The sequence below is a fragment of the Lutra lutra genome, chromosome 7 (genome assembly GCF_902655055.1).
Source record: "Lutra lutra chromosome 7, mLutLut1.2, whole genome shotgun sequence".
NCBI lineage: Eukaryota > Metazoa > Chordata > Mammalia > Carnivora > Mustelidae > Lutra > Lutra lutra.
Window position 1 is genome coordinate 117,788,867 of NC_062284.1, and position 23,413 is coordinate 117,812,279.

The 23,413-nt window shown below is 53.2% G+C and overlaps 2 protein-coding genes across 4 annotated transcripts in view; both read left to right on the top strand.

Annotated features, from left to right (window-relative positions):
• The window catches only part of CCDC88C (coiled-coil domain containing 88C), a 125,376-nt gene extending 114,136 nt beyond the window's left edge, over positions 1–11,240 (top strand). For all 3 annotated transcript variants that reach the window (XM_047735977.1, XM_047735976.1, XM_047735975.1), the window contains 4 exons: positions 330–395; positions 3,422–3,490; positions 5,114–5,403; positions 8,922–11,240. In XM_047735977.1, the coding sequence (XP_047591933.1) occupies positions 330–395; positions 3,422–3,490; positions 5,114–5,403; positions 8,922–9,944 (1,448 nt within the window). In that variant the 3' untranslated portion in view covers positions 9,945–11,240. The remainder of the gene's footprint in view (positions 1–329; positions 396–3,421; positions 3,491–5,113; positions 5,404–8,921) is intronic.
• Positions 11,241–15,113: 3,873 nt separating this feature from the next.
• GPR68 (G protein-coupled receptor 68) overlaps positions 15,114–23,413 on the top strand; it is a 29,449-nt gene continuing 21,149 nt past the window's right edge. The window contains exon 1 of the mRNA XM_047739113.1: positions 15,114–15,445. The gene's annotated coding sequence lies outside the window, so the exon portion shown is untranslated. The remainder of the gene's footprint in view (positions 15,446–23,413) is intronic.

A 23,413-nucleotide genomic window follows, 5' to 3' on the forward strand; every position in this document is an offset into this window, starting at 1 on the left:
GCCCTGTGTTGAGTTCCACATTGGGCGTGGAGGCTACTCAAAAGCAAAACCATGATAAATAAATAAAATCTACACACCTTGATCCCCCTCCCCCCCCCCCCGGCATATATCATGGAGATCTAATTCCTTAGTCTTTTTCTAGCTCCATACTAATGAAAATGCCCACATCTCAATCCTTTCAACCACCCCGCCCCCAGAGTTGATTTCTAGAAGCAGGATTGTCCTGTCAAAGGACAAATAAAAATGTACTTTTCCTAAATAAGAGTCTGTAGTTGTTCAGAGTGTTCCAGAAAACCCTATCTTAACCAGTGACCTAACTTCCACCATAGGCTATAATTCAGATGACAGCCTCTGTGACCCATCCCTGGAGCTGGAGTTCAACCACAGGCCATACGGTGAGTGCTCAGTGCCTCGTGCCCTTGGGACCGGCGTCTCAGACTGGGTTTCATCAGCAGTGCTTTTCTTTCAAGCTCAGTCCCCATGTGGAAAACAGGTAGACATGAAGTTGCTACGTTGAATGGGAATGCAGAGGGCCACAGTTCCTCCAGGCTCCTATCCACCCTCCCCAGGGGCCTGGGCATGTGACTTCGCTTCCATACCTCCCATGACAGGGAACTCACCACCTTAAGAGTATCCCACTTCCACAGGTTCCAACTCTCCTTGCTTGAAAAAGCCCCTGCGGTTTGCCAGGACGATCTGCTGACCCCACTGGGAACACTGGTGGCAGGGAAGCCTCTCATTGTTCTCACTTGGATTTTAATTGTCTAGAGTAGCTCTGAGATGTTTGTGGTCTTAGAAATTGTTAGAAGCATTCGGCCATTTGACTTAGCTATATTGTAAGTTTCTGCAGAAGGGAAACAGTGAATTATATACCAGCCTTCTCAAAAATTAAAAGCTGCTTTGGGTTTTAATGATTTTTGAAAAACAAAAGTCCTAGTAGGGTGCGGAAATAATTCTTTAAAAGAAAAAAACCCTCAGAACTCACAGTGAGTTTTGTTTTGTTTTTAAAGATTTTATTTATTTGACAAAGATCACAAGTAGGCAGAGAGACAGGCAGAGAGAGAGGGGAAGCGGGCTCCCCAGTGAGCAGAGAGTGTGATGTGGGGCTCTATCCGAGGACCCTCAGATCATGACCTGAGCCAAAGGCAGAGGCTTAACCCACTGAGCCACCCAGGCTCCCTGAGTTCTGTTTATTTCTAATCAACAATAAATGTAGGGGCTAGCGTGGTCTCCTACTCCAGTTATTTTCTTTTTTTTAAAGATTATTTATTTTCAAGATATTATTTTATTCAACAGAGCCACCCAGGCACCCCTATTTATTTTTTTTAGATTTTATTTATTTATTTGGGAGAAAGAGAATGAAAGAGAGCACATGAGAGGAGGGAGAGTCAGAGGAAGTCAGAGTCAGGCTCCCCACTGTGCTGGGAGCCTGATATGGGACTTGATCCTGGGACTCCAGGATCATGACCCAAGCTGAAGGTGGTCGCTTAACCAACTGAGCCACCAAGGCACCCTTTAAGATTTATTTTAGAGAGCAAGAGCATGAGTTGGGGGTGGGTGGGGCAGAGGGAGAGAGAGAGAGAATCCCAAGGAGACTCCCTGCTGAGCGCGGAGCCCAACTCGGGGTGCCATCTCACGACCCTGAGATAACAACCTGAGCCTAAATCAAGAGTCAGATGCTTAACGGACTGAGCCACGCAGGCGCCCCTCCTACCCTAGTCATTGTCTTAAACCTGTGATGCTGGTGTTGGACAGATACAGACCCCTCACTCAGCGTGAGAAAATACAGGCTCTGTGGCAGAACAGTTTAATGCATGGGCCCTCATGTCTTCACACTGAGGGGCAGGGAGCACACCCGGGGGTACTGGCCCCCATGCTCTGTTAAGGCACCCCGATGAGCCAGATTGGTGCTCCAAAAGCTGACCACTGAGGGGTTTTCTTCCTAGGTACTCTGATTTCTTGAGCTTTTCTTAGCAGGAAGGGAAAGCAAAAAGAAGGAAAAGCAAAAGTGCTTTGGGGGTTAGGGGACTCCTGGTAGCCCAGTCGGTTAAGGGTCTGCTTTTGGTTAAGGGTCGGGTCAGGATCTCAGGGTCTTAGGATCAAGTCCTGCATTGGGCTGAGCAGGGAGCTTCCTTCTCCCTTGGCTTCCCTCCCACCATGCTCTTTGCACCCCTTCTCTCTCTCTCAAATCTTTAAAAAAAAAAAAAAGTGCTTTGGGTCCTATTGATTTGTATCACCCTTTTCTCTTAATGAAATTTCATTCCTTTTAAAAGAGAGATGTGCATTTTTTATGTCTTTTTTCCCCCTCCCAGAGAGGAGACTTACTCTGCTTTTACACTTATCGTGAAAGCTTAAGTATTTTTTGGCGCCTCCCCAAACCCCGTTTGCTAATAGGAGTTTTCCAGATGCCTGCTCTTTGCAGAGTGCATCGGCACTTGGGAACCCAGCGCCCTATAGACCCAGTCAGGAGAGTGTCCCCAGGGCATGGGGAGCAGAGCATCTCCCATGTTGGCCTGTGTCCAGGTCTCTGTGTAGTTCGACCCAACACCTGCTGTGTGCTGAGAGGATGCAGGAATGACGAAAGTGCAGTCCCTGTCCCCCAGGGGTTCCTGGTCCCGCAGGACAGATGCTGGTGCAGGGTTCTTGGAAGAGTGGACCAGGAGAAGCAGGTCTGCTGGGCTTGAAGGGGCAGCTGCCCTTTGCAGGGTTAGAGCCGCCCCTCCTGCTGGCTCAGCCTATGACCTGAGAGCTGCCACACGCTGCATCGGGCACACACCGGCAGCAGCCACAAGGGCTGGTTTCTCTGGCCCTTGTCCCTCTACAGGTCGATTTTCCCCTCGCAGGTAGATGTGCACTTGAGATGGGGAAGCAAGGAGCTGAGGGACCACAAACGACCAGGGAAAGCCAGCTCTCCCCCACCCCTGGCCCCACGCCCCGGTTCCCCGCACCGGCAGCTCACCGGAGTGAAGGTGCCCGTGTGCAGGCACACACCCCCTTGTGCACAGGTGCATGTGTGCGGCCCGTGGAGGCCTGGCTCCCACTCTCACCGGGTCTCACCGGTTCCAGAAAGCTCTGTGCCATCTTGGGAGTGAGTCCTCCCACCTCAGCTGTTGGCTCACCCCGAGCCTCCCTTCTCTCCAGTCTGCTTGCAGTGCCAGAGTCCCTAGCGCTAGAGCTAATAAAAACAAAGCTAGTTGTTGTTTCTGGATCACCTGTGGGATGCTATGCCTCACACACACGTTGGTGAAGCTGGATCCTCTGAAGGGAGAGCACAGAGAACCCCAGAGTCCGTCCTTCCCGAGGACATTGCCTTAACTTCAGCGTTAGAGCGGCTTTGTTATGCAGCTTTTCTCGGATTAGATGGTTCGGTGTGGGGCCCACCTGCCCCTGGCCATTCAGGCTGAGTGTCCCTTCCTTCCAGTGTCCCGGCCAGACAGCTTGGAGAGCAGTCGGAACACATCCAGCGACAGCTCGCCTCTTAACCTGAAAGGTAGGTCAGCCTTGGCTTCCGTGCACTTCTTGTTGTCTTTGGGTCTTTGGTTCTGGGCTCATTTATTTTTATACTTTGAGCAGACACCAGGCTTCTCTGCTGCCTCACGCGTTTGCACGTATGGTCCACGTCATGTGGGTTCAGGCCCAGACCTGGGTGTCTGAGTGAATCCCTTTACCCCCGCTCAGCCCAGGGCGCCCAGGCCCAGCACCCCTGCTCTGAATCCAAGCTACTTCATCTGTAGAGTGGGGTGGTCATTAGGGCCAGGAGTCTGGGGTGGCCAGAGAGCACAGCTGCAGCATTCTGATTCTTTCCATGTTTTAACTGCTATAGTGCACGGTATTGTCTGTCTTAACGAACATTTCTGTGCATTTGAAAAGGACGTGTGTGTTGTCCCAAGACTAGAAGGTTTTCAAAGATTTTTTTTCTCTTAGCATGCACCTGACCAGCCCGTGGAAGACGCTAGCATGTAGCAGGCCTAAATAACCCTTCAGTGAATGGATGACACCTGATGAGCGTGGGGCCTCATAGTGATGAATGTTAGATAGTCACTTAAACTTCACCAGGAGCTCTCCACTTTTATCTCAAGTTACTTTATTTTTAAATGCCAGACGGAGACAGGGGAAGCCTCCTACGCTGTTGGTGGGAAGGCAAGCTGGTGCAGCCATTCTGGAAAACAGTATGGAGGTTCCTCAGAAAGTTAAAAATAGAGCTACCCTATGACCCAGCAGTTGCACTACTAGGGATTTACCTCAAACATATAAAGGTCATGATCCAAAGGGGCACCTGCACCCTAATGTCTACAATAACCACACTATGGAAAGAGCCCAGGTGTCCATCAACAGATGAGTGGATAAAGAAGATGTGGTGGAGATATACAAGGGAATATTACTCAGCCATCAAAACAAATAATTTTGCCATTTGCAATGACGTGGCTGGAACTAAGAGGGTATTATGCTAAGTAAAATAAGTCAATCAGAGAAAGATAATTATATGATTTCATTCAATATGTGGAATTTAAGAAAAAAAAACAGCATAGGGGAAGGGAGGGAAAAATAAAACAAGATAAACTCAGAGAGGGAGACAAACCATAGGAGACTGTTAACCATAGGAAACAAACTGAGGGTTGCTGGAGAGGAGGGGTTGGGGAGATGGGGTAACTGGGTGATGGGCATTAAGGAGGGCACGTGATGGAATGAGCACTGGGTGTTACGTACAACTATGAATCACAGACCTCTATCTCTGAAACGAATAACATACTATATGTTAATTGAATTTAAATAAAAATAACAAATGCCAGACTGAAATGCTGAAGCTCTCAAAAAAAGATTTTTTTTTAAGTGGGCTTATCATGGGCCTTGAACTCACAGCCCTGAGATCACGACCTGAGCTGAGGTTGAGATCAAGAGTCAGACACTTAACCAGCCAAGCCACCCAGGCACCCCTCTCCTAAATGTTCTTACTATCAAAATCCCAGCCTGGGAGAAGTGTGCCCGGCTTCTCCGCCAGGATTCTCTCTGTTTTGGGTGAACCCAAGGCAGTCCAGACCTCCCCCAGAGGCAGGCAAGAGAGGGGAGGGAGACTCAGGTATGTGCCTCTGTACCGCCCCGCCCCACCACCCAGGTTCCTCCGACCAGCTCCACGGCAGGTCCGAGAGCTTCAGCAGCGAAGACCTGATCCCCAGCAGGGACACGGCTGCTTTGCCACGGGATGCCAGCACCCCAGGACGCACCGCTCTCGGCCGCCATGAGTACCCCCCACCCTGGAACGGGCCTCTCCCCCAGGACGGCATCCAGAAGAGAGGCACTGCACAGCCCCACGCTGGGGGACGGCCCTGCTCTCCCTCGCCGAGCAGTGAGATGGTCACGCTGGAGGAGTTTCTGGAAGAGAGCAACCGGAGCTCCCCGACCCCTGTGAGTGGCCCAGGGCTGGGACACGGCGTGCCTCTCTTCCCCCGCCCTCTCCCTGAGTCGGGACCCGGGGCAGAGACCTTGACAGCAGAGGCAGAGAAGGGGCCAGGGCAGGGGTGCCATGGCCTGGGTGCAGAGCTGGCATGGGTGGAGGATACCCAGCAGCCGGCAGGCCCATGCACTGGCCCCCAGCCCCGGACCCCAGGGGCAGTTGGCTCCATCTGTGGAGTGAGCCAGTAGGAGTTCTTTGCCAGCACGGAGGGCAGGGATGGGGTGTGCCCCCCCCAACCCAGGAGCTTCTCTCAAGATGGGGCCAGCCTCCGACTTGGCAGGGGGAGGATCTCACAGTAAATTTTGTGGTGAAGCTCTGAATTACCCACTCACCCTGAGCCTTCACCAGCAGAGGTCAGCAGGCTGTTTCTGGAAAGGGCTGGAGAGTAAATGTCTTGGGCATTCCCGGCCGTACAATCTCTAGTCAACCTCTCAGCTCTGCCGTTGCCGTGAGAACACAGATGGAGCCCATCTCTCAGTGAACAGGCGCGGCTGTGGGCCCACAAAACTTGACTCACGGACGTTGACATTTGAATTTCATATAATTTTCATGGGTCACGTAAGGCTGGGTGTTTTGTGTGTGTGGTTTTGGTTGGTGTTTTTTTTTTTGTTTTGTTTTGTTTTGTTTTGGAAGATTTTCTTTTTTTGACAGAGGGAGATAGAGAGGAAACTCCAGCAGGGGGAGTGGGAGAGGGTTTTCTGCCGAGCAGGGAGCCCGACTCGGGGCTCGATCCCAGGACCCTGTAGTCATGACCTGAGCCAAAGGCAGATACTGAAGGACTGAGGCACCCAGGCGCCCCATGGCTGTTCTTTTTAAAAAATTTTTTTTCGATCATTTAAAAACATAAAAGCTATTCTTAGCTCATGGGCCATGCAAGAACTTGTGGCAAACAGATTGAGCCACACAGCTGGAGTTTGCTGGCCTGTGTTCTGCGGCTCTGACCCCCGGATGTTCTGTGCATGAGGGTCCCCGTCCTCTGTCCCCTCTTCAGGGCCTCAGTTCAGCTTTTCTGAAGCGACAGGCGCGTCTTTTGCACTCTGTGCTTGACTTCAGTCGTGGGAGCAGCTGCGTTACTGGACACATGAACATGCCATCTTGCAGCTGAGCTCTTTTAAGGATTTTTAATGCTTCCAGGATTCTCATTCTCCTTCGACCTCTGAACTTTCCTTAGCTGCATGGTAAGCTCTGTGAGCCATGTCAGCAGGCCGTGGGGGAGCACACTCTTGTTCAGTAGCTGTTTACTGAACACCTACCGTGTGTGATGCAGTGTGCCTAGGGCCTGCTCTCGAAAGCCAGAGCAAAACAGTGAATGGCAAGTGGCACACTTGCTAGTGCGGTCTCGTGGTTGGCCCTGAAAGGACATGGAAAACGTGGTCCCTGCGCTCCCTCCCTTGATATTTCCTTCTGGCAACCACTTACTCTATGTGCTGGGAGTTGGAGGAACCAGACAAAAGCTCTGCTGCTTTCAGGAAGTTTAGGGTCTGCTCAGTGGTTTCCATATTCACCTGGTGGCGTTGCCAGGACACAGGCTGCCCCCAGAGCTTCGGGCTCCGTGGGTCTGAGCTGGGGCTCGCGGAGAATCTGCAGCTGTCCTGGCTTCCCGGATGAGGCTCTGGCTCTCGGCGTGTGTCCAGGCATGCCACACCGAGGAGCCCCGATCTGGTGGAATAAGTGAAAACAGTCCAGAAAGCAGGGCCGCCTGCACTTGGGAGACTTTCCTTCTCCACTCTTTTCTGACTATGTATCTGTCACAGTGAGTTTGCTTTCCCTTTGCAGATTTCCGGGGAGAGGGCCAGTTCTGTGCATAGCAACAGGGCCCACCCTGTTCAGCGCAGACCTGTCCCTCGCACTGCTCCTCACTCACGCTCCGTATTGTCACCTGTCCCTTTACAGCCTAAACAAGCCCGAAATAACCTTGGATGGTGGCAGCTCATGTTGGGGGCTGCCATATGGCCCTGGAGAGCCACACTTACCTCTCTGCCTGCCCAGGATGCGGACCCCCTGCCAACCCCATGCACACGACCCCTCCCCGCCCACCCCAAGGAAGTCACAGCCTGCCCCACCCGGGCCTCCACTCCCTGGATATTGATGATGCCAGGAGGCGGGTGTCTCAAAATGGGCTCCTGGGTGGCCAGAGGGGGCCCTGAGGGTGCATATGGAGAATTAAAAATGTGCCACAGGGACCCAGGTGGCGCCGTCAGCCACTGCAGTCAGACGTCATGATGCAGCAGGAGGCGTTCATCCCTGGTCTGCTCTCTAGATGTGGGTCCTGTGGCAACCCTGAGGCTTCAGCTTCCTCACCTGCTAAAGATTGTTTTAGTCCAACTTAAACAACCTTGCAAGGTTGCTTTGACAATGAAGGGAGGGTTTGGTTTCTTGGTGATTACACCCATAGTTCTTAGCACAGAGCCTAGCACTCGAGAAAGGGTTCCCGTCAGTGTTAACAATGGAAGGTCTTAACACACACTCCACCAAAATTTGTGGCCTTGCCGAGCATCAGATAGCAGAGTATGCCTTGGTCAAGTTGAGCATCCAGATGTTTCTAGGGGCCAGGAGCTGTTGGCAGGTGTGGATGGCTTCTGAGCTTGGCTCTCCCCACCCCCACCTGCCAAGTGAATGTACTTCTTTTTCTGGGTTTTCGGAATCTGTCAGCCTAAGGAGGAACCTCTGCTCGGCTCCTCCAGGCTCTGAGGTCCTGACAGGAGGCTACCGAGCAGCATCATAGCCCCTGGCGTCTGGTGACTCTGTGTGTCTGCAGGGTGATGGAGAGGACACTGGTTCACCAGCCCGGGGAAGCCCAGCCCTTGAGGGGAGCAGGCTGGTGGGCTGCGCCATCCCCTGCCCTCACCCTCGGTTCCCCCCGGGCAGCCCCAGGGTCCTGGGCAGTCTGCGTTTGTGGCTCCCACTCACCCCCACCGTGCCTGCCTCTCACAGGGCAGTGGTCTGAGCGGCAGTGAGGGTTCTGGCTTTTTAAGAGCCGCTCTTGCTCCCTTTCCTCAGTGGCCCCAGACAAAGCCCTTGGGGTGTGTCTGAGTGTGGTGGGCTGACTACAGCACTACGGGTCGGCTTGCTCTCCCTGCCCTGCCTGGTAGGACAGCAAGAACGGATGGGGACAGTTGGCTGTGGTCAGGCTTTCAGTCCCGACCTTTCCATAGCGTGGATGAGCTTGGCGGGAAGTCTTCTCCTGTCTGATGTGTGTGCTTGTTTGTGAAGTTAGGGGGCTGCCACAGTGACGTCTGCTGTTCTCGCCCTGGTGAGCCATGTATAGCCCCCAAAGCCTGACCAGGGGTGGTGTATGAGTGGTGGGGCAACATTAGACCTCGAAGAGGTCGAGCAGGAGCCAAAAAACCTCCGCCCTGGCCACCTGCACTGCCCAGCAGACATCCTGGGGTGGGGGCTGGGGAAGGGCTGTCTCAGCACCGGCCTGGCCCTCGTGGCCACCTCTCACTTCTTCCTTTCCTCCCTGTAGGATGCTCCCAGTTGCCGGGATGATCTGCTGAGTGACTACTTCAGGAAGGCCAGCGACCTCCCAGCCACTGGAGGCCAGCCAGGACCACCTACCAGGAAAGAAGGGGCCAAGATGCCCACCAGCTTTGTGGTCCCCACCATCAAGATGGCCATCAGCACCTCTGAGGGGAAGGTCCCGAAGCCCGGGCAGTATGTGAAACCAAGCTTCAGAGCTGCTGAGGCCGAGGCCCTGCCCAGTGGCCCCCTGAGGCAGGTCCAGCCTCCCCAGAGCCTGTCTCTGGGCAGACCCCGGCAAGCCGCCATGCCTCCGACATCCCACACGCCTGCCAGCCGGAGCACGTCTCTGAGCCGGGCTTTCAGCCTCGCCTCTGCCGACCTTCTCCGGGCCAGCGGGCCAGAGGCTTGCAAACAGGAAGCCCCTCAGAAGGTGGGGGGTCCTGACCCCTCAGGGGGCAGAGAAACAGGCAGCCATGTCCTACAAAGCCCCACACCCCCCAGCTCCCACAGCCTGGCCCGGGAGCGGACCCCACTTGTGGGAAAGACTGGCGGCTCTGGTCAGGGCCCAGGCCCCCGCAGCCGGCCCCCGGATGTGAGGCGTTTCTCATTGGCTCCCCCAAAGGAGGAGAGGCTGGCCCCGCTGCAGCAGTCCGCCACAGCCCCAGCCATCGCCACTGGAGCCGGCGGTTCCTGCAGTGGCAGCAGCAGCTCCCAGACCCAGCACTTCCCCCACACCGCAGCCCAAGCCACCAGGACCAAAGCCCAGACGCCTCCCCACGCGGCAGAGGTGGCCCCCATCGCCCCTGTCAGGGGGCCGCTCAGCCTCTCCGAGGGTGATGGGGTCCCAAGGCAAGGCCACAGTGAGGGGCTCCCCGCCAAGAGCCCGGGGAGGTCTCCTGACTTGGCTCCCCACCCCAGCCGGGCCCCTGAGGACTTCAGCCGCGGGAGCAGCTTGAAGAGCACGCCGGCATCCCCCGAGCCTGGTGGGGACCCGCAGACGGTGTGGTATGAGTACGGCTGCGTGTGACTCATCTGGGCCAGCGGCTTCTGAACCTTCCAGCGACTGACTCACCTTCTAATTATGATGGCCTTTTCTTCTGTCTGCCTGTGGTGCCGGGAAGGGGTTTAGAATGCGGACCGGGCTTCCTGGGCATCTCTCCCTCTTGTTCTCTTAATGAAAACACTGTGCCAAGCCCTGAGAGGATTACACTCCCATATGCGTGTGTGTGTGTGTGTGCACGTGTGTGCGTGTGTCTTCTGTATGTGTAGCCTCCAGCAACCGCTGTCTTTTGAACAAATCTATTTCAGCATGGGGACACTCAGAATACAGTGACACAACTGACCCCAGAGTAGACACTACTTGAGTGCGTCCTGGCAGAACACTTATTTACAACTTGTCGACCTCTCTTAAGGCACTTGTGTTTGTGTGTGTGCAAACACACGTTCCCATGGCCAAGCTCTAGTGGTTCTGGAAACTCCATGTCCTCTTCCTAAAAGCCATTTGATCCTAGGAGAAGTCCAGACTGGCCAAACTACAAAGAGCTTGAGGACCTCGGGGAGACGCCAGAATTAGGATTGCTGCTGAAAACCGGGAGTGCGGCCACGCCATTTCTTGGGGTCCCAAGCAGTTCCATTTTACCCCAGGGCAGGTGGCCTCAGGCTTGGCCCACCCACCCGAGGCTGGCTCCCGGGCTCTGTACGGTGGGCTCTGGGGGCCCCGTGGAGACCTGCCTTCCCTGGCTCTCTCTTCTTGAAACACTGGATCTTCTGGGGCTAGGGGCCGTGGCAGAGAGGAGCGCCAGTCTCGGCCCCCTCCCAGCAAGCGGGTGTCGTGTACAGAGGGGAAGCATGTGCAGGAGTGGGTCGTAGGCCTGCTTGGTAATGTGGCTGTCGCCTCTCCCCTTCCCCAGTCTCAGATGAGAGACTGATTTATTATTTCTGAATAACTTCTTGTAGAAACCAAATTTCTTTTAATATATAATATATGTACACACTCCTGTGAAATATATATACTTCAAGGGAGATCTATTTATGTTCCATTGGGAGTCTGTCTTTTCTCTCAGGAATCTTACCTGCTGCTTTGTGTATTTGGTCGGATTCCTGACAAACGTTTTCTGTTTAGTAAAGGTGCTCTTTCTGGGATGTACTAAATCTGGTGATTTTTTTTTTTAAGGTATTTTTTTCTTTTGATTTAATATACTGAGAAAGAAATGGGACTGTTAACAAGACCAGTTGTAGGAGTGCTTTGGGTTGTGTACTAAATAGCCATTCATTCTGGAACACGAGGACAGGTTGATAATAAAACGGAACGGCAGAGACTCGAGTCCTGGTTTTTCTCACTGGGCGGGGCTGGTGGCATTGGACGGGCCATGGTGGCCAGGGGGATCTCAGGGGGGTCTCAGGGCTCTCTGAGCACCCAGCTTCACCCCAGAGAACCTTCCCGGCCGCCGGAACCCACAGCTCCATTTGCCTCCAGGTCACAGAACACAAAAGAGCAAGGTTTTCGGGCTCACTCTGCAACGGCTTTTTCCCAGACTCGCATTTATTTTCAGCTTGGAAGAGCTGGATCCCATTTTGGTGTGGGATTCATCTTGTGATAGAAGTTCAGCTTCACCTGGTCCTTTGGGTTTTCCCGAGGCTACTCAACTCGGAAGGGTCGGATCTGGAATTTAGATCTCCAGGGCCCCAGTTCGGATGCTTAAGTCACATGGAGAGAAGGAGACTGGCATAGACCTGCCCACACATAAGATCTTTCTTCAGATTGTTCTGTCTGGCGGCTTCTTCATTGTCTCCTTCCTCCGTCCCTGGACTGTGAAAGTCCCCTCTTTCCTCCCCTTCTACCTTCTGGAGCTCTGCACTCTGTGGCCCAAGACCACTTAGAGCTGCCGCCTGCAAGCTTGGGCCCAACCGGGCAGCGGCCTCCTCCTGTGGGGCCTCGGTGGGATTTGACACCGAGGCATGGCCTGTTTCTCCTCGATCTTAGCCTGTGAATCTCTGCCCTCTGGAACGTCTCTTCAGTGCTCACACTTGCCAGCCCCTCGTTCATTCACTCTCTCTCCACAGACTCACTGAAAGCTAAGGAGTGGAACATTAACCATCAAAAAATGAAATCTTGGGGCATCTGGGCGGCTCAGTCAGTTAAGCATATGCCTTCGGCTCAGGGTCCTGGGATGGAGTTCCGTATCAGGCTCCTTGTTTGGCAGAGAGCCTGCTTCTCCCTCAGTGTGTCCCACGCCCTGCTTGTGCTTGCTTTCTCTCTCTCACAAAATCTAAAAAAAAAAAAAAAAATCTTACCATTTGCAATGACATGGATGGAACTAGAGGGTATTGTGCTAAGCAAAATAAGTCAGAGAAGGACAAGTATATGATTTCACTCATGTGGAATTTAAGAAACAATAGGAGCAGAGAGGAAGGGAGGGAACAATAAAACAACGAAATCAGAGGGAGACAAACCGTAAGAGACTCCTAACCATCGGAAACAAACAGGGTTGCTGGAGGGAAGGGGGTGGGGGGATGGGGTAACTGGGTGACAGGCATTAAGGGCACGTGATGGAATGAGCACTAGGGGTTATGTGCAGCTGATGAATCCCTGAACTCCACCTCTGAAACCAATACACTGTGTTAATTAATTGATGTAAATAAAATTAAAAACAACAAAAAAAGCTAAAGTGCTAGGTCCTAGAGGCTTCCCGTTCCACACACCCCCAGGGCTAGCCGAGTGTTGACCATCCTGACCTTGAGGCCTGAGGTCACACCTGGATTCCCCCCTGCTGGGCCTGTAGACCTCAACTCCTCAGCCTCGCCACCCCCGCCCCCACCCCTCTGGCTCCTCTAGCTCATCCAGGGGCAAACTGTCTTGCGATCACAAAAACCAGAAGCCCAGGATGCAGGCTTGGCCCTTGTCTCCACACCCCACATATTATTGGCCACATCCTGGCTTGAGGATGGGTCTGGAATCTGTACCCCCACCTTTATCTTAGCCAGCTGTTCTCAACCCAGGTCGCACACACACCTGGCCTTGGGGGTTGGCTGAAGCTGCCTGCCTTGGACGACTTAGTCCTCATGGTATTCACCCCAGGTGACCTTTTGAACCATCCCCCCTCTGCCTGCCTCCACACTAACCACACCCATCCCTTTGTGGCCTGGGTCCTCTGCATGGCTCACTTTGAGGTGCACCCAGCCCTCTTATCACTCCCTCCTCTCACCCCAGACAAGCCTATACACATCCACAATTTTAATTACAATCTGTTCCCAGAAGGCTCCAGACATCTCCAGCCCCAGCCTCTCCTTGGAACCTCCAGACCTGACCTGCATTTCCAGCTTGGATGTTCCGAAGATACCGCCAACTCAGAACGCTCAACATGGAGGTCACCATCCTCCCCCACCAAAGCTTCTCTATGTTCCCCATCTTGTCCTATCTGTCCCCTTACATCTAGACGATATCCAATATTCCCTTCCCTCTTCCCCATGTCCTATCCATGACTTCATCAGCGGGTTCCAACTCTGACACCTCGTTCACATTCGCAGCCCAACCCTGGCAAGCTTCCCCCCTGAGCGGCACCCCAGGGTCCTGCTGCTGAGCGGGACACCCCAGTTCATGCGTCTCCTGAGCTCCAGACCCCCACCCTCTGCGCTGGCCTGGTAGCTGTGTGACCTGGTGTCTGGGAAGGAGCCAACTGATAGCTGGTATTCATGTCCTTTGCTCAGGGGTGTGGTCTGCCTGGAAAGAGAAGTGGGATCATCTCTGGGACAGGAGGGGCTCACCCTGGGTAGGACACCAAAGTGAGAAAATGAGAGAAGGATAGAACAAACCTTGGGAAGCATCCAGCCAGTGTTTAATATCCAGCCAAGTATTTATCAACCAAGTGGGGGAAGAGGAAAGAATGTATGTGTGTGTGAATAGTTTTGCTGATACAAAGATATGTAACAAAACTTACAAATAATAAAATGTGCAATACATTTTGTTGCAAAATCCACACATCTCATTGCTTCTCTTAGAAAGCTCTCACTGATTTTTGCCAGACGTGTATTTATAGCCAACGTATGCGTGCCAGTCGCGGATGCGTGTCGTTCCTGCAGGAAGGCTGGTTCGTATTTTCGTTTATGTTAACCAGGAAGATGAGAATGAAACGAGCCAAAGATGCATGTCAGAACTTCACCCACCCCCTTAACCCCCCCCGTGGATGATGGAATGGCTGCTCAGTCATGTGATGGTTCCGAAGGCAGGACCAGCAAGTTTCCTCAGTTTCCCCACTGTTCACATTGTATTGGCTACAAACAGAGCACACCTGCCATTAGTATGCACCCCAGACTCACTTCTATGTTTAATCAGCTTCTTAACATTTTCTCCATCGTTTTCTTAAGTCTAGACCCTCAAGAAAACATACATCAAGCCTGGACTGGGAATATTTGCCAGTTCTGTGATATCAATACTCCCACTAGGGCTGATTCCAAGCTGCTGACAAGGCGTCAGGAAGCTGGGAGGGAGGTGGGAAGGGATGTGCAGCAGCCCCGTCACAGGACCCCCCACACCCCCATACAGTGGGTGTAAATAACCTTAAGAGTATAAGAAACAGTAAAATAATTAGGAAGTGGCAGGTTTTATGTATTTATTACCTTTGCTTTTAATATACAGTATTTAATCAGAGGTTTACATAAATCAGCTTTTAATGATGACTGTTTCACAAACGGCTTTGCAGAATCCTTTAGGGATGGGCTGAAAAAGCAGACACAGAACAACTGAGAAGTGACCAAAGGAGGAGGAACCCGGGAACGGCTGACCACCGACTCCATGTTACACAGGGCTCACGGGGCCACGGAGCCATAGCGGGAGGCTGGGAACTCTGCCCCTGGCGGCTCTCTTCCCCTCCATCCCCACCCTTGCCCTCCTGCAGGCGGCAGAGGGGGAGAGTGGGCCTGAGCAAAGCCCATCCCCTCTGCCTCTGTCACGGAGGGCGGTGAACCACACAAGGTCAGGCAGGAGCCTGGGTCTCCTGGCAGGCCTGGCACTTCCTGGGGACAGGGAAAGGGTCGTGGCCGCACTCAGACCAGTCCTCCCCTTCCCAAGTTCTGGCTTTACGGTCCAGCCCACTGAGGTTAAGTTTATGGGCGATCACATGGCCCCGGCAGTCCTTGTCAGTCTGAGATCTGGCGGAGCAAGGCCAGCCACCCGCGCCCCCCACCATCCCCTCTCCCAAGAGACCCCTAATAAACAGCGGGCAGGAAAGCCCCCGGGCCCCTAGGTACCGGCAGCGCGGCTGTTCTGGAGCAATGGTTCTGGAAGCCGCTCCCTCCCAGGCCCCTGGAGGAGCCCCCGCCCCCTCACCCTCTCCCGAGGCGGCGGGTGAGCCGGAGCCGAGCGCTGCGCAGGGCCGCCCGCACCACGCCCCGCGCCCGGCCCCGCCGCCCCCGCCGTCCTCACACGGTCCCCGCACCGCCGTCGCCGCCGCGCGTCCCTCCGCTGCCGCCCGCCCGCCGCGGTTCGTGCTCAGCCGCCGCCAGGCTTCCTGCGCCGGGAACCCGAGAGAGGTGAGTGCGCCCGGGCAGCCGGGGTTTGGGCCCGGACAGCGGGGCAGGTAGCACGGGGATGACGGCGGCCGAGGGGACCGCTGGCCCTTCGGCAAGACCGGCTCCCGGACATCTCCTGCGGCGGAAAATTCAAAATCCAGTCTCTGGATAAAGGCCTTTGTGGGGAGTGGAGGAGGAGAAGGGCTGGGAAGCAGGTCCTGTCATTCCAAGATCCACATCCATAGCGCTTTGGGGGCTCAAGGACCTACCACCCAGAGGATGTGTCACAACGCTGGCATTTGGGGGAGGGAGCAGGAGGCCAGAGGGGGCTGCCCTGCCCAGGGTCCCTGCGATGGGGGCAGATCCCAAAAGTCCAACACCATTCATGTCCTCTGGGGACATGCCCTGACTCTGCATAACTGCAGCTAAGGCCCTGAGAAGAAGCACTGCGGGTGGAGTCGAAAGACCAGGTCCCAGGCTGGAGACTCTCCTGATGCAGAGGGGGAGAGAGCAAACTGACATCTCCCGAGTGCCTGCTTCTGCGGTGACAGTACTTCGTCAGCATTCCCACCTGCCTCAGCTGTGCCCCCTCCACTCCCTATCACTCATTCAGCAGATGGGCCCTCTGCCACGCGGAAACACGAGATGGGGGGAGCTGGTCCCCACCCATAAAACTCACACTCTAACTGGTAGAAGGTCCGCCGTGCTTCTCTTTCGTGCCCTAGCCAATCAGAATCTAAGGCAGTATTATCCCTGCACTGATGAGAAATTCTTAAGCCCCCACCATCAATATTCACAGGACCCCTTCCACAGGACCCCTTCCACAGCACCCACACACCAGTCACTGGGAGGATTCCCAGGATGCCTCCCCATCCTCTTGCATGTTTCAGTTTAAAAATCACCTATTCCAGGAAGGCTACGACTGCCCTCCTGTTGATCAGGCACCCTGGCCCTCCCTGCCCATCATCCTCTACTCATAGCTGTAATCAGAGTATTGTCATTGCTGTGTCAATCCTAGTTTTCCCCGCTAAGTCATTTACAAAAACTCAGCCATTCGAGTTCCATTTTATTATACACATAACATTTTTCTTGAATATTTTACTTTGGAACTGTATTATGGCAGAACCTCTACTCAGGAAACAGAAGCTTAAAACTTAATCTGTCGCTGCCACTATTTTCAGATCTCCTCTAGGCTGCTTCACAACTTCTGATGCAGAGTCCATCATTTTTTTGGTACGTTGGGGACAAGCCTGATACCCCAGAATGACCCCTGGGGCACCTGACCAAGGACAAAGAGAACCTATATTCTGAAGAGAGGACAGGGACCAGGGCCCCCTCCTTCTCATTCCTCTAGGGCCTGACTCCCTCTCTTTATTGGGGGCAGGAGGGGCCAGGACCTTGTCCCATTTTGCAGGCTTCCCCTATCGATGTCCTCTCACTGTTGGTCATCCCTTCTCTGGGCAACCTGCACTGGCCCTGATGTCCCCTGGGTGGCTCCTCGGGGACACCATGCAAAAAACCCCTGGAGTCTCCGTGCTGTCCAGATCCCTGACACGGCGCCTTGGCTCCCACCCCACCAGACAGCCCTATGGGAGCTCAGCTCCTGTCCTCCAGATCCACTTAGCCACACCAGCCCGCAGGACAATTAGAGGACATGCAGGGGGTTCAGTCTCCCCTGGCCGGCTCCTTCCTTTCTCCAGGCTTCTTTACTTCCCAACCAAAAAGGCACACTGAGCTGATTAGCATCATCTGCTTCAGCAGATGGACCACTGGGCTCCTCTCTCTGGAGAGGCCCCAACCCCACTCCACGAGAGTTCACTTGGAGAATCTCAGCCTCTCAGGGCTCACCCTCTGCTCCCAGTTCCTGCTCACCCTCCCCAGCCCTGCAGATGTGGACCAGGGACCCGGATTAGCACTGGAAGCCCTGGAGCGGTCAGGCCCACTGCTCAGGGACATCCTGGGTGCTCCTCTTGGTCTTCAACTGGACCCCAGTGGTCAATTGCAGAACAGGAGGGAGAACCTTCCCACACACACACTCATGGTTCTGGGGCACTTAAATACCCTTATTTTTAAAAGGAAATTGTGTTCCACTCAGAGAAGTAGGAAATCAGTATCCTCTGCCACAAAAGCAAGGTAATTGAACAAATAAAAACAAGGAAAACCAAGCAGTGTTGGTTTTAAACTTAGATTAGCACCTGTTGCCTGCAGAACACACCTGAGGCTAGTTCTCTAGCTTATAAAGGGAGATTAACAAGAATTAAGAATTAAAGGCATACTGACACCCAGCTGAGACTTCCTCCCTAGTGCAGAACAGGTTAAGAGAGAAATGGATAGGGAAGAACAAAATATATGGCCAAACTTCTATCAGTCAGCCCCTACTGAGTTCAGAGCACCACACTATGCCTGAAATGATGCAGAACAAGCCTTCAGTGTATCCATCCCTGAAGGGTCACTTCCTCCAGGAAGCCCACCCAGATGGGCCTCCTTAGCCAGCTGTACTTCTCCTGTTTTAAGGGTCATTATGATTCACTGTAATGGGGTATTGGCTTCTACTCCCAAGCAGAAGTTCATAAGAACCACCACCAGGTCCGTCTCACTCACTTCACTATCCAGGTGTCTGTCCCCACGGGGCCTGGAGCACAGGGGTTGAACAGGTGAATGAATAATGAATGCATAGCTGGGTTGACCTTCTTGACTTTGGTCTTGCTGCCCCTCCCACCTCCAGCAATGCTTTTCCTTCCTCCTCCACTCCCTCCTCCCTGCCCAAACCCCACACCTTCCATCCTTCAAGGCCCTGCTTGAGAGCCCAGTTTTTCCAGGAGGCCTTTTTCAACCCACTGAGCCCACCCCAAGCACCCCTGCTGTTGAATCTTCGATCCCTGGCACTGCCTATGCCCAGGGGACATTCGGTTCCATGGTCCAGTAGGTTCTCCACACATGCATGGGACAAGCAGTATGGGTGACACCACAGAAGCTTGATATCTAATGTGGAGTGGCTCAGCGTGGTTCCCCCTTCAAGGACGCGGCTGTGTTGGCTCAGGACACTGTATGGGTTCCCTAGCGTTGCTGTGACAATCACTATAAGCTTAGTGGCTTAAAACGCAAATTTAATCTTACAATTCTGGAGGTCAGAAGTGGGTCTCGAGCTGTCAGCACAGTGGAGTTCCTTTATGGAGGCTCTAGGAGAGAATCCATCTCGTTTCCTTTTTCAGCTTCTAGAAGCTGCCTGCATTTCTTGGCTGGTGGCCAGCTCCCATCTTCAAAGCTGACTATTGCTGATTGTGTTTTTCCCACCCATGGAAAATCCAGGATACTCTCGTCGCAAGATCCTTAAATGAATCACACCTGCAAAGTCTCCTTTAAAAAAAAAAAAAAGAGACCCATTTATTCATTAGAGAGAGAGAAAGAGAGCAGGGGGAGAGCCAAGCAGGCTTCCCCTGAGCACTGAGCAGACACGGGGCTTAATCCCAGGACCCCAAGATCATGACCTGAGCCAAAACCAAGAGTCAGACGCCCAACTCACTGAGACATCTAGATGCCGCATCTCTCTTTTAAATTAATTAATTAATTGATTAGTTGAGAGAGAGCGCTCATGAGAGCGGGGGAAGGCACAGAAGGAGACCATCTCAAGCAGACCTGCCCCCCTACCCCCTCCCGCCGCTGAATGTGGATCCAGACAGGGGTCTCCATCCCATGACCCATGAGACCTTGACCCGAGCTGAGCTACCCAGCCCCTGCAAAGTCCCTTTTGCCATGAAAGGCAACGCAGTCACAGGTCCTGGGGATTGGGACATGGACATCTCTGAGGACGAACATTATGCAGGCTGCGTAACAGCTGTCCCAGTTCGTCACAGGGCACTGTGGCCAGTGGTGTATTAATAATAACTGCCATTTGCTGAACATTGACTCTGGACCAGGGACCGTTCCGAGCATGTTCCCCAACACCCTGAGGCGGGTGCCACCATTATCACCCTCACTGTACAGGAGAGGCACCGAGAGATTAAATACCTTGGCAAGTGGCAGAGCCGGGATTTGAACCCAGGCAGTCTGGCTCCACCGTGTGCATCCTCCTTACCTCCTCACCTCCTAACTGCCACTCTGTCACCACTCTCACCTCCAGGATCCCAGCCCAGAGCCTGGGAGAGACCAGGCAAGGTCTGAAGCCCAACAAGGGGAGAATTGTCACCGAGATTTCTGGGGGAGACCCCATCTGGGTCACAGATTCTCTGCCAGTCCCCTCCCATGTCAGCCCTTTCTCCTCCCCATTAGAGGCATCCAAGCCTATCCCAGGGAGCAGCAGGGAGCTTTCAAAGGTTCTCTTTGGAGGGTCGAGGCAGGTGAGTCTGGAACAGCTCCTGGATGCCACCTGCCAGTCAAATTAACCTCTGCCCTGCCCCCACAGCCACACCCCAATCATATGAGCCCCACAGGAAACAAACCAAAGACACTAAACCACACTTCCCTAGCTCGCCATCACGGAGAAGCCTGCATACTTGAGCCAGAGGGGAACACACAAGCCTTCCACAGCCACTGGATGGAGAGGGGTGCCCTAACATCCCCTGAGCACCCAGGAGGGGCAGGCATATTTCTAAGAGTTTTATACTTATTAATTCATTGACTACAACAACCCTGTGAGGTCCTGTTATTATCCCCATTTTACAAATAAGGCAATGGGGGCAGAGAGCAGTCTGGTAACTTTCCGAGGTCCCATAGCCAGTATGAAGATCCAGGATTCCATCCATTCTCCATAAGCAGGAGAACCAAGCAGAAGCTGGTCAAAGCTGACTGAGCAGTCCCAGTCTGACCCACCCGATGACAGTGGCCAAGCCCCCTTTGTGCCTTCCTACCATAACCTGCTCTCTTAGCACCTGCTGGGCTGGGCTCCTGGTTTCTATGTCAACAGATTTCTTGAGAGCACTTTTATATTTCATGCTTACACCGACCTTCATTATTGCCTCCATTTTTTTTTTTAAAGATTTTATTTATTTATTTGACAGAGAGAGATCACAAGTAGACGGAGAGGCAGGCAGAGAGAGAGAGAGAGGGAAGCAGGCTTCCCGCTGAGCAGAGAGCCCGATGTGGGACTCGATCCCAGGACCCTGAGATCATGACCTGAGCCGAAGGCAGCGGCTTAACCCACTGAGCCACCCAGGCGCCCCTATTGCCTCCATTTTTAAAGGAGGAAAAGCAGGCTGCAGGGAGCCTGAAAACTTGCCAGAGCTCCCCCAACCACAAAGCAACAGGTTTGGGATTTGAACGCAGACATTCAGATGCTCCCCCACTCCCTCTCCCAACTGCCTGAGACTGAGCGAGCCTAGCCTGAAGGCCTCCTCCAGAAGTCTGCAGTCCAGCCAGGCATGCAACAGGGTTTCCCCAGCGTGCCAGATGTGTGCACTCACATTTCTTCTGGACTTGCACTCCCTCTCCACCAGCCTCAGAGTTTCCTGCCTTCGGGTGGCCCCATTAGTCACACTGTCTGAGGGCCCAAGGATTATCTGAGTGGGAGTGGAAACAACCTTATGTTAATCAGGTCAGTCTGATTAATCAGTTCAGGCCCAAACCTGCCAGAGCATGGCTGGTGCCAGGAAAGAGAATTCTCAAAAAAGCCAGCTTCTTACTGCTTGAAACTGTCCAGGGAGGAGCCTGACTCTACTGTGACAAGCATTTCTCAAAAGGAAAGTCAGACACACCAAAAGGAGTAGCTAGGAGGCTCACGGCCACAGGAAGCACAGGGCAGGGGAGTCCACAAGAGGCGGAGACGCGCAGCTAAGCAGGGACGACAATGACTGGGAGCTGGGGCTGGAGCCAAGTGAGGAAGCAGGGACCTCATTCTGCTATTCCGGGGATAAAGACAGATTTCCTCTGAGGCTGGCCAGCTGTGCTAACTGGAAGAACGAACTGGAAGAAACAGTAATTTTTAAAAGTAGATAACCTGTGCACATTCTAAACTGTCTGCATGTTCTTCCATTCGTGCAAGTTTGCAGGGAAGAGACATCTGGTCTCCACGTGTGTGTATCAGTCAGGGTTTTGGCAGGAAGTAGAGGCACTGTCCGGCAGGGTGACCGAGGAGAGGTTAACCCACGCACGGTTTTTTCCTAGGTGTGGTTGGAGTTAAGGGAACCACGGCAGGACGGTGCACAAGCCTGAGCCAAGCATCTCAGGGCAGTTGTCACTCCCCCAGGCTGGAAGGAGAGGGAAGAGTAGTGCCGGACAAGGACTCCAGCACTAGCTAAAGGCAGGCAGCCAGCCTGGCAGGGGGAGAAACACTCCCTCCTCTCCATTCTCCTGCCATCCTCTGATCCCAGTTGGCGCCTCCCATTGGCCAAACCCAACAGAAGCCAGAGGGCAAGGGAGGCCGTGGGCGATCCAATCCATGGAGTTAGGAAGGAGACAGGTAGAGAGGGGATCTGGATGGGCTGATAAGAAGTCCTCGGCACACTTCTGGCCCTGGTGCGACCGTCTTTCATCCATCCCCTCTGCTGCCATTTCTGACCACCTGCAAGGGCTTCCCTAACCAGACACTGGGAAAATGCAAACGCTGAGACCAAAAATTCAGGAGAGGCTCTTAAAGAAGCAATGGACGTAAACATCACTTATGCAGGGTATGGAGAAATTCTGCCCAAGTCTCTGGAGGCCAGCCCATTGTGGGAGATGATTGCTGTGGGCAAGGAAGATGGTTATTAGTACAGTGTCTCAAATCAGCATTCCAGGAGCATGGGCCATAATTTGCCATCCCCTAGAACCAGGAAGATTCTGGAAAACAATGCATGCATCATTTTAACTTAGTGAGCTGTTTGTTGTTTACAAGGCCAGGTTTTACTTACAAAAGAACAAATTTTGTTGCCCCTGCCAAGAACTGGACATCTTAACACCAAGAAACAGAGCAAAGTCTAGCCAAAAGGCGACATTGTAGGCAGCGTGATGAATCTCCACTTCTCCAAGTCTAGCATCTTCTTAGGGAGAGCAGGGCCAGAGATGCCAGCCCTTTTCCACTGGCCAATTTCAGATCTTTAAGTAACTAGAATAGGTGCCATGCTGTTCTGTCTTTAAAAAACGAAGCATGAATCCAAATGGAGCTTGTTTTCATTGAAGAGTATTGACACTTGTAAATGGTTCTGGGTTTGGAGATCCCTAGTACTAGGCGGGGAGAGAAGGGGCCACCATCTTGTAAGTTACAATGTGTATGCCTCCTCGCACCCCCCACCCTGAATTGTGTACCTGGCAGCCCACATGGGATTCACTTTGTAACAAACTTCCTACACAGCATGTACTGTACCCTTGGGAGCCAGAATCCTGGATCTGGCAACTGACCATGGGCTTTAAAATACCCCACTTGCCTCCTGGGGGGATAAGATGAGGCAGATCATAACTGCTACATGAAGCAGCTTTAGTTAGGGCTCTGTTCAAGTCCTGGTTCAGACACTCAGAACTGAGTGCCCTCAGGTAATTCACTGAAGTTCAGTTTCCTGAGGAGACCATTCATAAGCACCAGGAACACAGTAAGCATTCAAAAGGTAAGAGCCATATATAAGAGGGTGTGTAGGGGGGACAGTAACAGCGAACATCTATGGAACCCTAATATCTGCTGGGTGTTGAGCTAAGAGCTTTTCCTGATTTAATTGCGGAGTCCTCTCAACTCCCTTTTGAACAAGTGTCCCCATTTCCCACATAAGGAACTAGGCATAGAGAGGTTGAGGGATTTATCCAAGGTTGCCCTACTAGTAGGTAGTAGAGCTGGGGCTCAAACTCCAGACACTCTGGCTTTTGAGGGCAAATTCTTAACAACTATTCTCACCTTGGTGATTTTTCAAAAGCAGATGTGCATTTTTATGGCAAGCATAGTTAATCCAGAAAACTCCATTTGTGAAGATTTTGCAAGGAGGAGGAATTTCAAAATGAGGACCAGCCAATGGTTTCATGCAGCCTCTGAGAAGAGCTTGCTGGGAGGTTCTGGGTTCCCTCTGCTTCCCCTGCCTCCCTAGCCAGGGT